Source organism: Anser cygnoides, chromosome 1 (genome assembly GCF_040182565.1).
Source record: "Anser cygnoides isolate HZ-2024a breed goose chromosome 1, Taihu_goose_T2T_genome, whole genome shotgun sequence".
Classification (NCBI taxonomy): Eukaryota; Metazoa; Chordata; class Aves; order Anseriformes; family Anatidae; genus Anser; species Anser cygnoides.
The window spans coordinates 121,397,734-121,412,518 of NC_089873.1; the positions used below are offsets into that span (position 1 = coordinate 121,397,734).

The 14,785-nt window shown below is 43.1% G+C and overlaps 1 protein-coding gene across 2 annotated transcripts in view; it reads left to right on the plus strand.

The window, feature by feature from the left end:
- SRPX (sushi repeat containing protein X-linked) overlaps positions 1–14,785 on the plus strand; it is a 46,392-nt gene that overhangs the window by 16,586 nt on the left and 15,021 nt on the right. The window contains exon 2 of one of the 2 annotated variants that reach the window (XM_048052830.2): positions 9,012–9,071. The exons of the other annotated variant lie outside the window; for it this stretch is intronic. Coding sequence (XP_047908787.1) covers positions 9,012–9,071 — 60 coding nt within the window. The remainder of the gene's footprint in view (positions 1–9,011; positions 9,072–14,785) is intronic. 2 annotated transcript variants of the gene reach the window in all.

Here is a 14,785-nt window from a genome sequence, read left to right on the forward strand (position 1 = left end):
TATAAGGACACAATTGTAGTGAAGGATATTCACAGGTTTTTTTGGTTTTGTATTTTCTGTTTCAACCATATAGTATTTAAACAGTTACCCAAGGCCTTTGGACATTTTATATGTATGCTATAAGCAGTATGCACTCCTCATCCTGGCACTAAACCCATGATTATAGTAAAAGCAGATATATTATCAGGGAGCACTGACGTCCCTGCACTGCATGCATGTGTTGGCAAGGGCGTTCGTAGCCTCTCGTGAAGTCTGCCAGCCTTTCCCTCGACCGCCGCGTTGTTAAGGGACTTCTGCCAGGGTTGGCTCGGAGCCACCTGCACAACTTCCACTTCTATTGCCAGTCTGGAGGGGAAGAGAAAAATAACACAAACCAGTGGTGGAAAGCGTTCTGCTTTGGATTTACTGTATCTAAGATGTCTACGTATGTGCACAAAAGGGAGCAAAGTGGAATTGTTATTTTGCAGAGCGTTCCTCGATCAGCACTAACTTCTGTGTCCTTGCCATTTCCATCCCGCCGCTGACTTTTGGGAGAGTAAAGAGCACGGGCAGGGCTTGCCTAGTTCTGGGTATGTGATTTCCTTGAAATAAACGAGACCTTATGCCAGTATTAATTGTTTTCCTTCTCACTCAGTATTTGGCAGCACATGAAAAGAGTCTGTTTTGTAAGCTGAAGGGTGTACAGTGATGGTTTTCTCAACATGTGTAATTAATCTCCTCTGCAACACCTACATTGCGTGGTGGCAGCTGCGGTTTCCTCATAGTCACATTAGGTCACAGAAGGCAAGGAAAGAGGGAAGAGATTGTCTTCGGGGACAAGAACCTGTGCCTGCGTTTTCCTAATCGGATTCGTGATTTCTGAGTAATTGGGTGGTTTTATTCCACAAAGCATAAGCTACTGCTGGCACGCAAACTTCAGGCCTCTCTGACCTCTTTTGAACTTGCTAATTATGAAGCTTTCTGTTCTGCGTTTGGATTGTGCTTTAATTACGACAACTTTGAAAGAGCTGTACTTTGATGGGATCGCATAGGAGGCATCTCTCTTGAAGCAAGTTAAAACCTGTGCTTTAAAGCAAGCTATTTGCATCTTAATCAATGCTGAGTTGTGGTGAATTAATGTACGTATAGCCCCGAGGGGATCTTCCTGGTATAGGATTACCTTCTGTGCCTGAAAGAGTTTACACCTGCAAGAAATAGAAGCAAAACAGCGGCGTGTGGCTTATGGGTGTGCACGGAAGCTCAAATCTGAGCTATCCACGTGCATATCGCCATGCATACAGGCAGGGAGACTTCTAGACATCACTGGAAGTTAATCATCTGGGCTTACAAAGCTGTGTAGATGTTTATTGAAAAACCTGGTAACTTGGTCTGAATAAGTCAGCAGGACTTGCTTGCAGGAATATGCTGTGGTTCTCAGGTCAGCACAGCTCTTGCTGCATGTCAGGTTTCTGTGTTTTAACTTGCTTCCCCCTGCGTTGCAAAGACACTTGGGACTATTGATTGAGTTAAGCAGGAGGCTGAAAGGTGGCATGGCCAAGTGGGAACATCCTTCGAGGAAAGAAGAGGCAAGTGTTGTCTTTTGAGTTACTGTGCGTGTTGGAGGCTGCTTAATGCAATCAGTCGCCATTAAATTCTCTCTGTTTAAATGTGTTCATTTATACAGGTTGCATTTGGCTGACTCTCATGCTCTTATTTGCTCTCCTTTGAGTTCTGTAACAAAATAAATCTTAAATTTGTTGTGGCTTTTATGCCTTACAGACTGGATGCAACCAAACAATTGAGTGTGCAGTCAGCTTTTAAACCAATACTGAAATCCCACCGAAGCCAATGACATTTAAGCATGAGTCTTGCAAAAGTGAGGTGTAACATTCAACCGGTAAAGGATGAGATCAAAAACCTAGCTTTCTAGCTTTGCTACTATCATAAAATGAGTGCAGGTATTTTTACACCCAAAGTAAAGCTCTCTAATATGAAGGTCGTGACCATTTTCAGTGCCCTTTCTGGCTCCTGATAGATGTCTTCCAGACTTCAGAGGTCTTACGGTGACCCAGCCCTGCCTCGCTGCAGCAAGCTCTGCAGTCTGCTGCACATAAAGCTAAGGTTTTGTTGTTTTATTCATATATTTGATGTGGCTTTAAAACTCGGAAGCAAAATGTTGGTGGAACTAAATGCAGATGGCATGAACTTACTGGTGGAAACTCATTATCTGCATTTTACATGTTTAAACTCATCAGTTACTTGAATGTAGAAGGAATTCCCAACTACTGAGCTCTGTTTTGAAGGATAGAGAGCATATGGGAATGAGCCTTTTCCTTCTTCTCAGTACCAGGAATAACTGGTGTCTGTAGACCATACAAGATGCTATCTAGGCTCATTTAACTTGCTTTGTTTCTCTGTGTGCAACCCAACGACATTACAACTGACCTTTTTTTCCCCCACACTTTGTTTTTTATTGTTATTTTTTCTCTCTGAGATTTGCCATACAGCTGACGCTGGAAATTGGCCTTAGCACTGTATTTTTAGGGCTGTGTTCTTTTTTTTTTTTACATTTCCCAGCAATGTTCCAAAAATTGGAAATGTACTTATCTTCTCTGAAATACATATTTAAGTAAATTGGTGCTATATTTAAGACTTCAAGCTTCAATAGAAACACAAAGCTGCAACTGGCACGTTGACTTTAGCTGCAGATTTTTACAACACAAGTTGCAATTTTAGGTAATCTTGTAAACCCTGAGCAAAAGAGCATGAGAAAGGGGATGGGGGGGGGGGGGGGAAGGCTTTAGAAATTCCGTGGTGGAAAGTGACAAAATAGTGTTGCCTGAAAACATCAGAGCTCTTACTAATCTGCATCTGTAAGTGCATTAGATGCAAAACTTTTCAGTTTGCCTGGTGCTAAACAAGGGAGGAGAACAGAACTGTCCAGAATAAAGCCCCATCTGCAGTAAAAGTGCAGTGGCCTCTTCCACTTCAGTGCCTGAACTTGTACTGTCTCAGGGTAGTAAACCGTAAAAAGGTTCTGACTGGTTTCACGAGGGACACTGTTGTGGTCCGTAGCTTATTTTCAGTTGATCTAGGACAAGAAGCGTTTAGAAGTTTGTTAGTCATGGGAAAACAAATTTTCCGTGGCTAATCTGCCTCTTGCAGCCCACATTCCTTCCTTTTCTCCGTTCTACAGGATTTGTAACACAATATCACATTAAATGCTGTTCATGTACGCACCTGCCTGTGCAGTGTCTGCCTTGAGATTAACTTCTGGTCACCTCAGTCTGCCAGCAGACCCACATGGGTGAACGTTTGCCATGGGAAGATCATTCCTGGGCGCATCACTGAATTTGCCCACGTGGCATTGCTTACATAGTCAGTGACATCAAACGGTGGGGGCACAAGTCCTCATTCCTTTTGCCCAGGCAGGTGATCCCAGTGACCTTGGTCAAGGTCTTCTATTGAATAATTCTGCTAACATTTATGTGGAGCTGAAGGCTTTCGTGTTCTGGTTATCACTTACTGGTACTTTGGTTTTTTTTTGTTGTCATTTTTAAGAAACCAAAATGATATTGCTTTCTCTTTTTGTGCGTTTTGATTATTTTAAACCTTGCCTTGCTTTCAAGGCTTTGGGAAACCTGATCTAGTAGCAGGCATCTCTGCCCGTGGCAAGGGGGTTGGAAGTAGATGATCTTTAAGGTCCCCTCTAACCCAAGCCATTCTATGATTGCTGCTTGTCAGAATTAAATGATCCAGTGAGAAAATGCCTGACTTCGGCTTAGATAATCATAGAATCATTCAGGTTGGAAAAGACCTCTAAGATCATCCAGTCCAACCTTTAACCCAGGACTGAAGTCCACTGCTAAACCATGCTATGAAGTTCTACATCGACACATTTCTTGAAGACCCTCAGGGATGGTGGTGACTCAACCACTTCCCTGGGCAGCCTGTTCCAATGCTGCATAACCTTTTCAGTAAAGAAATTCCAACCTAAAGGTCCCCTGGTGCAACTTGAGGCCATTTCCCTTCATCTTATCACTTGGTGCTTTGGAGAAGAGCCCAATCTCCACTTCACTATGAGGTGATTGTAAGGTACGGTGAGGTATCCCCTGAGCCTTTTCTTCTCCAACCTAAACAACCCCAGCTCCCTCAGCTGCTGTTCATAAGACTTGCGCTCTAGACCCAGCTTTATTGTCCTTCTTTGGACACCCTCCAGCACCTCAATGTCCTTCTTGTAGTGAGGGGCCCAAAACTGAATGTAGTATTCAAGGTGTAAATTCTAGTGAGGAACACCTGAGCCAAGTACAGAGGGACAATCTCTTCCCTGGTCCTGCTGGCCACACTATTTCTGATACAAGCCAGGGTGCTGTTGGCCTCTTGGCCACCTGAGCACACTGCTGGCTCCTGTTCAGCTGGCTATCCACCAATACCCTCAGGTCCCTTTCTGCTGGGCAGCTTCCAGCCACTCTCCCCCCAGCATCTAGCGTTGTATGGGGTTGTTGTGCCCCAAGTGCAGGACATGGCACTTAGCCTTGTTAGCCTTGAGAAGGTGCGAAGTTTGTTGTAGGATCAAGATGGCTAAGCAATTCATGATAATTCTTACAGTTCTGGGGAACTTTGAGGTGGTAGGGCAGAATGAAAAGCTTGTTTTCATGCTATGGATTAATACTGTGTAATATCTGAAAGGTGTTTTTGTGCAAGCTACCTACCCGTTAGAGAGGTTTTGCCTTTCATGGGCTGAAGTGGTGTGCCTAAGATTTAGGATCTTGTTTTCCGGAATAACTTCCTATCCGCTTAGGGGTCTGTGTTGCACAGAGGAATAATGTACTTAAAAGAAGTTGTTGAGCAAAACTGAGGAACAGCAGGAATCTTCTTAAAACTTCCTCTGCTGTTTGACAGCATTTGTCTTCCTTCTCTGGCAACTTGGTTGTCGTTCTTAGCTATCGGTCTAGGTACTCCCATCTCAAAGCTTTTGCAGCCTTATCAATAGGGAAAGGGGAGGGTGATCACATCCAAGAAATATAGCAAGTGTTTTTCTCAATGCATGCTTGGCTGATTGTATTTAATTCATACTTCTTGTATTGTTTGCAGTTGTGGAGCTGACACTGGAATCTGTGCTAATTCACAAGTGCAGCTGTATGCTCTGCTTCCCTCCATTTGTTTTTCAGAGGACCAAGGTCCCAGGCCAGGAGAGCAAATGCTGGGCTGGCCGTAAGCACGGAAATAAGAGCCATCATCAGAAAGCTGCCTTCACAGGGTCTAGACTGTGGTACAAAAGCAGCAAAATACATTGTCAGGTGACTGACATCGAATGTCAATGTCCGCAAACAATTTTGAGTGGATTTAGGGTCAAACAAGCGGCCTCCCTGAGGCTGGTGAGGCCACTTAAGGAGATACTTAAAAGTTTTGTTGGAGGAGAATTGGTGAAGCCTTGACAGCTGACATCTGTAGCACACTTGGAGGAGATTTGGCAAGCACAAAAAAGACAACGTTGCTCTTGAAATGTTCTGATTCACGTTCAGTGCAATGAGTAACTACTGTGTGTCTGAGCGTCTCATTAGGTTGCCAGTTTGAGCACTAAATGTAAATACTTGGAGAAAGATCGTATTTCTTTTCATGAATTCTAGTTACACAAGGATTTTTACATCCATCAGCATGCTTAAATGCTTACTGTTACCACTTGTCCTGCTCTGTTTTACAGTTTTATCCACGGATCTCTTAATTCAGCACAGACTGCTGAGTGGTCAATAACAGACAGTACTGCACATTTTCTAGTAGCTTGCCTGAAGTTTCATTAAAATACTGTGCCCTAATAAAATATAAGAAAAGGTAAAGATAAAATATAAGAAAAGGTAAAGCTTTCGTGTATAACCTCTGGTCATAAAAGTGTAGTAATTATTTTGTGAATGAAGGAATCATTTTTCCTGACATAAACAGATCAAGTTCCATAGGTTAACCTCATGGGAGGTTCATGATAAAATGGAAGTGTTACTTTGTGGGTCTTGCTTGTAATCTGCCTGAACAAAATCTGCAGCCGGTTTTTGTAGGGTTTTGCTACACGTCCCGTGATGTGAGATGTCTGTCAAGCAGCTCGTTGCTCGTCCTCCTTCCTTGAAACACCTGGGGTTTGTACGGTGATAATTTTAGCACTTTGAACTCAGACAAGTACTTTGCCTTCACAGGGTTTGGTAGTTGATTTTGAACTTATGTAAAGTTCCCATGGGTGATGTGAGAAGACATCAAGGGAAAATGGGAGTGGGCCCTTCCAAATGGACAGCAAGAAAAAGCTTCTCAGCGCTTCCCCCAACCCAGGCCTGCTATGATTATTAACAGTAATGAAACGTTGCTCATTAGAAAAGAAACCTGACTGCTTTCTCACTTCCAGCTATAAAATGTGCTGGAAGTGGAAGATGTCAAACAATAGCTTTCTGGATATGTTCATTCTATTTGTTTTCATCCACAGCGTATGGCAGCAAATCATGAAGAACAGAGCCTCATTTTAGGGCAAGGGTAGGAACACCTCTGAAGGCCATTTTTTATTAGAGGACTTTCAAAAGCATTTAATTATTTCTTATCTAAGGAAAGATAAATATGTGAGAGCTCACATAGCCCTAACTTATGCTGATGTATAAATGCTAAAGTCACTGCACAGGAAAATTCAGACAATTAGAAAAAATGTTACCTCACTGTTTTCATTTTTAACTCTCAAACTGAGTAATTAGCTAAGAGTATCCCAATTTCTGACAGAATAATAGATGTTGAGAGAGGTACTCATTCACATATCAAGGTCTTCACGGGGCCCTCGGGGATCACAGCTTGCTTTTTTATATTACACGTTCAGACTTCAAATGCAGCAAAGTTTATGTTGAGGAGTTTTTAAGATGTTGCTGTTTAGGCATCAAAAATTCGACTGCGACAACAAAAATAAAAAAATCAGAGAAACAGCTCCCAAGTGATAGGAAGTCTGTGCCGCATAAAACCCCAGGTCTCAGGGGAGAAACTGGAAGTTAGCTCCACAAGGAGTGAACTCAAAGCCTTTGAAAACTGGCAGAGGGATCCCCAGTGATTACAGTAAGCTTTGAATCAGATGAATTGTATTTTTTTTACTGCTTTTATTGTAGGCATGGCTCTCGATTTTTTTTTTTTTTTTTCCGATGCAGGAACCTAAGTGTTTTGCACAGCTGTAATATCAGTGCAAGGGTTTGGTCTGCAATGGGGTGCACGCGTCCCCCTCTTCCCTGCAGCTCCCAGAAGGTGCTGCTGAACACCAAGGTCATGAATCCTGGGCACTTGTGCCTGACGTTCAAGTAATGCAGCAGGAAGGGTCACGGGCGATGCAGTCTCTTCTTCAGGTGGTCCAAGCCCTGGTGAGCAGTGCTGCATTGGTGCTGTGCAGGGACCTGCCCCGTTGCAGAAGAACCCTATGCACTGTGGTTTCTCCCGTGCAGCAGCTCCAGATACATGGGCTGGGTTTCTCTCCTGGGTTTTGGATGAAATGGTGAGGAAGTAGATCAGGGAAGCTAGGTTTGCCATGGCTTTTAGCTCCTTGGCTTAGCCTGCTAATTGCTTTGTGCTGTTGTGCGGGGAGGAGAGGGGTTGCCTTTGCCCAGCTGGTGGGGCAGAGGAGAACGTGTGCTTCCTTCCAGCTGGTGGCCTAGGCTGGAAATTTAGAGACAGTGGCATAAATGGAAACATGTATGGAGGGTAGCAAGGTCAAAAATGCTGTGATGCAGGAGTGATGCATTGGCTGTACAAAAAATCCTGAAGGAACAAAGTTAAGTTGTCCAGAGGCTGGTGGGGTAATGAAAAAAGTGTTACTGGTTTGTGGGGAGTCTCTTGATAGATGCTGACAGTCATGTGGGTGAGACAAACATTGCTTTGGCAGCTCCTTCATCCTAATACTAAATCATCCAAGTCATTAATGTCTGATGGGTTTGATTTCAGCAGAAAGTGGCGTGCTTTGCACATGAAATCAGTAGCTTACTGAGGATCTTAAATTGTTTTATTTAGCCTTATTCTAAGCAGCGGACTACATACAAGCCATGGTCTTGGACCTCAGCAACAGGTGGTGAGATATCTCTGCAGCTGTAATTTGGGATACCATGTGTGAGAAGCTGCTGTAGAGTGGTGCTGAGCCTCCTTAGCATCTGTCCGTTGCATGCCAAATTTTTAGCAAGATATTGCAGAACAGAAATCTGCGTGAGCCCTTCTTCTTGGAGAAGGTTTATCTAGAATTCAGACTGGATGGTGTGCTTCTGATTTTAAACAAATGTCATTTAATCTTTTGAAGGCTTTATTGATGGTCACCATGATTTATTGATGAATGACTTGAATGTTTGCACTCTGAACGGTTTCTGATTGTTATAAAGCAGTTTCTACCGTTGTTATAACAAAACTTATAGGTGTTGTGCAGATCTTTAGAAGTGCAGGAATGTACAATTTATTTTGAACAACCACAGAAGACTGCTTGATAGCAAACTGTTTTTGATATGAGTGTAACTTGTGTTTGCAGGTAACGTAACTCAGTGTTCTGGTTTTGGTGTGAAGATCACACAGGTTGTAAACGAGGGTTGTTCTTGAGTTACACACATTTTACTTCTGCTGTTTGGCCTGATGGCTGTTAACAATGGCCTGATGGCCACTTACACTGTGGAACCACTTTATAGTGAAATCTTTGGTGTGGCCCTTCGCTTGTGCCTCCTCTGCTCAAGAGATCAACTTCTTGACGGGTGGGCTTTCCAAAGCAGAGGAGCTGTGACGTGAATTGTGCAGCATGGCATTGCACGACATAGCTCTAGGAGCTGTGATAGAGATTTTCATTTCACTTGATTATCAAATCAATTTGCCCCTTCCAAATTCACTATAAATTGGGTCTGCTGTGAATCTGAGCTTCGGAGAAGCCCATGCTAATGGCATTGCATAGATTATTGCATCCTAATCTTGCATGTCTTTTGGCAAAGCTTTCTTTTATTCTTAATTTATATTTCCTTTCTTGCTGTAGTTTTTCTCTCTTTATTTTTCTGTTGTAGGATCGGGATATTCACCCCTTGAAGACGATGAAGATGTGTATGCACGCAGTAGATATAAAGGTGAATGCTTCGCTTATGTGCTAATTGAGGATCAGCTGGTTGCTGAGGGCTTCCTTTTTCTTTTCATGGATTATAAAATCTTGCAGATCCAACTCCATGGGTTTTTTTGTTGTTTTGTTTTCCCATGGATTTGATATCAAGATTTACATTTTACCTTTTTTTAACAACGGAAATTAGACCAAGTCTCGATCGCTACTCATGCACAGAATAAGTAACTTTTGCACTGCTGTGGCTCTTGGTAGTTCAGGCTGCAAGATCATGAAAATCTGTGAAGAGCTTCTCTTCTTTCTTCTTCATACATCGTAACAAAACCATCAATGATAAGCTGACTAAAAACCTGGGCCTATTGATGGTAACGTATAGAAGTACATGCAAGAGAACGTGATTTTCATGATTTTTTTCCATAGAATAGTTTTCATTTCAGGTAAACTTGCTACCTGAAATGTTAAGTGAAGTGTGTTTAACAAATGAACACGTATGTTGTAAAACAAATTCTGTAGCTGGATGAAGGAGTGAATAGGCTTGCATGTTTATAAAGTGAATTCAGGTTTTCTTCCATATTCTAGAAGATTTTTCTGTTCAGCAAGATTGAGAAACTTTATGCCACTAGTTGTAAATCTTCTATTTGCTATGCCCATTTTCTTGAAAAAGTCCATCTCAATATGGCTCTCCTCTGCCAAAATCCATCAGAAGCCCAAACAATAAAGAAACTTGGTATTTGTTTTGTCACTTTAAATGCCAGCTATTGCTTTTTAGTAAACTGGTCTGTGAACATTCAAGAATTGTAATGTATTTGTTTTGATTACTTGAGAACACTGGATGTTGGTGTTGTGTTGCATGTTAGTGCTACTTCACAGAGAATTAATGGGCCCTAAAGAAGAGGTAAGTCATAAAGTAATTCAGACATTTCTGAGCAGCAGTTGTACTGTGGTTAAATTGCTGGTTTCATAAAGTTCTTACATTCCTCACAGTAAAATACTTCCATGTAAAATTTTGCCTTAAACCAGATGCATATTTCTCTAAAGCTTTGTTTGTGTAAACTAATTTTTCTTTGCCTTTTAACATGTAACCCTCTGTGGACCCTTAGAAAAAGAATCCCAGAGATCATGAAGATAAATCAATGCCAATTCATGCCAGGGCAGGCAAGTAGTTAAAATGCGGATTCTGTATAAATTCCTTTTGTACGGTGATCCAAAATGGATTATATTAATGTCAGCCAAAATGTCACTGGGGTAAGTGAAACATAATGACTCATTCACACAGATATTAAAAACTACCCCGAGCTTGGAAGCTCTACTGCCAAATGTTGAAGATCAGACAATGTGAATCTAAGAGTGTATAAAGCATGGAGCAGAAAAGGCTCGCTCTTCATTAGCATACTTATTTAAGTTGGTAACAGGGGGAAGGGGAGTAGAGAAGGACAAAGCGAGGAAAAATGGCCTAAGTAGCTGTGTTCAGAGCAGCTCCTTGAATGTGCAGTCCAGCATTTTGGTTATGGCCTATTGCTTGGTCAACAAAACATCCCAGTAGCAAGTAACTAAATGAGATTGCTTAACTTGTGTTAACATACGTGAGCAGTGCTGTGTTTTTTTCTTTGCACACATGCACACTAAACAGTGCACAAGCAAGCACACGGATTTGTCCATATTAGACACGTGCAAACAAAAAAAATGGCAGTTTATGGGAGGGAACTGACCTCCTACCAAACCCTTTTGTCTCCATCTGGATGTTTTTCAGCTTGCTCAGCTTTCCAGAGAAACATTGCTGAGACTTTCTGTATCTGCAGCATTTTTACAGAGCTTTTCCCTCCCTCCCTGGTGAACCTGCTGCTCTGCTGGCTGGTGTACCCGCCAGTACAACAGGTCATTTTGCATGCTGATTACGAAGGAAAACTGAGACTGATGTTTAAACAGGGCTGAGGGGGCTGGGGAAAACGATGCTCTCAAAAATGCTTTCCTTCCTGCCACTTGGCATGGCTGTCTTGGATCGCGTTTTACGAGGAAAAGCTTCCCAAACACAGCAGTTCCTGTGTTCATCACTGCTCTAATGCCAACGGCTCCGATGGTCCTGGTTCTCCTAACATGTTTTCTCAAACACTGTAGTGAACAAACAGTAGCCCCAGCTGTAGAGGTAACATTGTGGCTTTGGCCATTTCTGCTTGCGGTCTCTTTTCCAGTGGTTTCAGATAGAGCTGAGTCTTTGAAGTGTTTTACTACTAAATGATAATGCAGCCTATTGTATCGCTAAGGAACGGTGAGAACTGTCCATTAAACAGAAAAACACTATAAAGGACTTGTACCTAAAAACTCAAATTTCATTTGCTTGAACAGAACCCCTGTGAAGCTCCAGAAGAATGCCTAGGAAACTTGGAGCCTCTCTTACAGCCAAAGCCTCCAGGAACAGGGCTGATCTTGTCTTGAGGCAGGGAATAGATGTGTGACCTCTCCAGCCCTTATCCAGCCCTAATATTCCAGAAATACTACATGTAGCTGCTTAGCCTTTGAAAAACAGTATGTGCCTTCACTTAAAAATAAACAGGCTTTGATCTGAAACTTTGTAGTGTTGTTTGATGTGCTTTCAGGCACATAAAGCTTTTCAAGTTAGCTGGTTTTTATTCGGTGATATCAGTTGGTCCAAACCCAGACCCTTGCCCCCTTATGAACCCTGCCTCACCCATTTTCTCCTAATCGCTTTCAGTTTCAGAGTAAGCATAATAATATTTTAGATCAAACAGATGTTCCTCCTAAGCTCTTCCAGTTATCTGCATCCAAAAGCATGTCTGTTTTTGTTTTTTATTTCTAACAGTATCATTTGGTCCAGTAAAAGAAGTACTACCCCTCCCTAGTAGCCTTGCCCTCTTTCTCTCTGTAGACCACCATAGGTGCCACGGTACCACAGCAAGTTGTTCTTTTTTTCTTCTTCAGCATTCAGTTTGTGCATTTGTTAGCTGTTAGCCATTTTTTTTTAATATAAGTGTAGTTGTTTACTCAAGGCAAGCATGTTTGTAAAGCCACAAAAATTCTGAGAAAAACTCTGGCACGATTGCAGTACCTGGAGCAGCTGCTTTGCCTTACCGACTGGCCTCCCGATCGTATTGCAGCGTGTTTGTCTTAGCGCCCTTCACGAAGGAAATTGGTCATGCTCATTTGCAGTTTATGTACGCAGAAAACCTTAGGCATAAATAATTAGAGCTGATTAGCCAAAAAAAAATGCCTAGCTAGCTCAGCCTGGCACACTGTGCATTACCCCACTTGTGCCCCTTCAGTCAGTGGCGTTCCCGTACAGACTTCAGGCTCAGGCCCTTATTCTCATTGACGTCCGGGGCATGAGAAAAGAAAGTGAGACAGAAGGGACTGAAATCTGGGAGGGAGGGTTAGTCAGCCCACTGAAGGGGTGATTATACAAAAGGTGTAGTTAGCTCAGGAGGAGGAGGAAGATTTCTGCAGCAGATGGAGGAGGCAGAGGCTGCCTCTGTGAATCCAACGTGCGAGGCCTGCCCTCAGGTCTGAGACTGCGCTCACAGCAGCGGGGTCGGCAGCTGAGGGGGCTGCAGAGATGGGCACTGCTGTTGCTCATGACTTGAGCAGTAGCTGACTGACTGTTAGTTCTTGATAGCTTGTGCTCCTCGTGGGCTCTCCCAGTTTTCATTTGGTTCACAGCAAGCACTGTGAGAGAGCCATGATGATACAACCCTTTAACAGAGTGGCCTGAATCATAGAATCACAGAGTGGTTTGGGTAGGAAGGGACCTTAAAGATCATCTAATCTCAACCCCCCGCCATGGGCAGGGACACCTCCCACCAGACCAGGCTGCCCAAAGCCCCATCCAGCCTGGCCTTGAGTACCTCCAGGGATGGGGCACCCACAGCTTCTCTGGGCAGCCTGTGCCAGTGCCTCAGTCAGTTGATAAATTTTCTTTTTTCATTTTTTCTGTTATTTATTTATTTATTTATTTTGGTAGCTATAGGGTAGAGATTAAGTTGAAGAACAGGGATCAGTTCTTCTAAAACAAACAAACCCACCCTCCACCAAACTACTTTTTCAATATTGTGAGGTAAATAGTATGTATTTGGCATTCAGTACTTTCAGGAAACAGGAGGATAGGTGGGGAAGAAAAAAAGAGTGGTTGTGGGCTGGGCCAAAAAGCTGAGCTGCACTCTGCCCCAACCTGCTGTTGGGCTCCTCTGCTGATTTCCCCCTGCCTCAGTTATGGCACATTTGGTGGCGATGCAAATAATGCCACGTATGTGTCTTTGTCAAGAGATTTCAGATGTATTGGTGAAATTCAAAAATAAGTATACCACAGTGCAGTAAGACTTCTTCAGAAACCAAATAGCCTAGAGCTCTTAGACTAGTCAAAACCCTGATAACGAGTCTCTGATCTTAGTCCTCAGGTACTCTTACTGCTTCTTTGCGACCAACACAGCAAAATGTGGGCTGTAAATCCAGTGTCTGTGGGGAAGGAGCAAATATGGCCGAGAGACATCCTACCCTGAATATAAACTGTAACAGCCTGTGTTGAGTTTTGCTTTTGTATGCAAAACTGATCCCAATCATGTAGAAAAATGTACATAACTACTACAAGAATTAAGAGTTAGAAGTAAAAATCTGCCAAAGCATTGCTTTTTTTCCAGAAGTTATTTTTAAATGTCTCCTATGACTTAGTAAGGATGAAAGCTAAAACTCTTTGTCCAGGGCTTTGTTTTTTATTTTTATTTTATTTTTCTCTTTTCCCATCTATCTGGCAGACTTCTCTAGGACCTTGAAAGTTTTGTTACTACATCCCACATGTCACACAGTGTCACGCAGGATTTCAGGCCCTGTTGTCTCTCTCTTTTGCCTTGCAGTCCCTTCATCCCTGTAGACATGTCCTTCTCAAGTCTTGGAGCTGAGAAGGGGCAGGCTTAGTCACTGCTTGTGTAGGAAACTCCTGCTGAAAAGCTGCCCAGTGCAGAAGAAGCAGTGCTTTCTTAGTGCACGCTGTTGTCAAAGCTCAACACAGATTTTGAAGCTTTTTCTGTGAAGCAGAGATCTATCTGATACTGCACCCATCGGTATGGTGTTAAGTACTCACAAGAAGACAGTATCTACATTGTGACTACTTTAAAGTGATGACTAATTATTAAAAATTTAGTTTTATAGGCATTTGGGTTTCCCTTTCTCCCACAAATTTGGCAGAAGCATTATCCATGAAGTCCCAGCAAAATTCCAGCTTTCCTCTGACTTGGCAGATGCATCCACAGGCTGAAGGAGCTGGGCTTGTTCAGCCTGGAGAAGAGAAGGCTCTGGGGACACCTTACAGCAGCAATCCAGGAGCTATAGGGGGCCTACAGGAAAGCTGGGGAAGGACTCTTGGTCAGGGAGTGTGATAGGAGAAGGGGGAATGGCTTTAAACTGAAAGAGGGTAGATTTAGATTAGATAGTAGAAAGAAATCCTTCACAGTAAGGATGGTGAGGCCCTGGCACAGGCTGCCCAGAGAAGCTGTGAATGCCCTGTCCCTGAAGGTGTTAAAGGCCAGGCTGGATGAGGCCTTGGGCAACCTGGTCTGGTGGGAGGTGTCCCTGCCTTTAAGGTCTTTAAGGTCCCTTCCAACCCAAACCGCTCTGTGATTCCATGATCCACGTCACTGTCCTGCATCCAGGAGCAACTAGAAAGTGGTTCTCCTCCTCCAGGCCGTGGGTCCGTGTTATTAGGGAAGGTGGCCCCCTACCCAC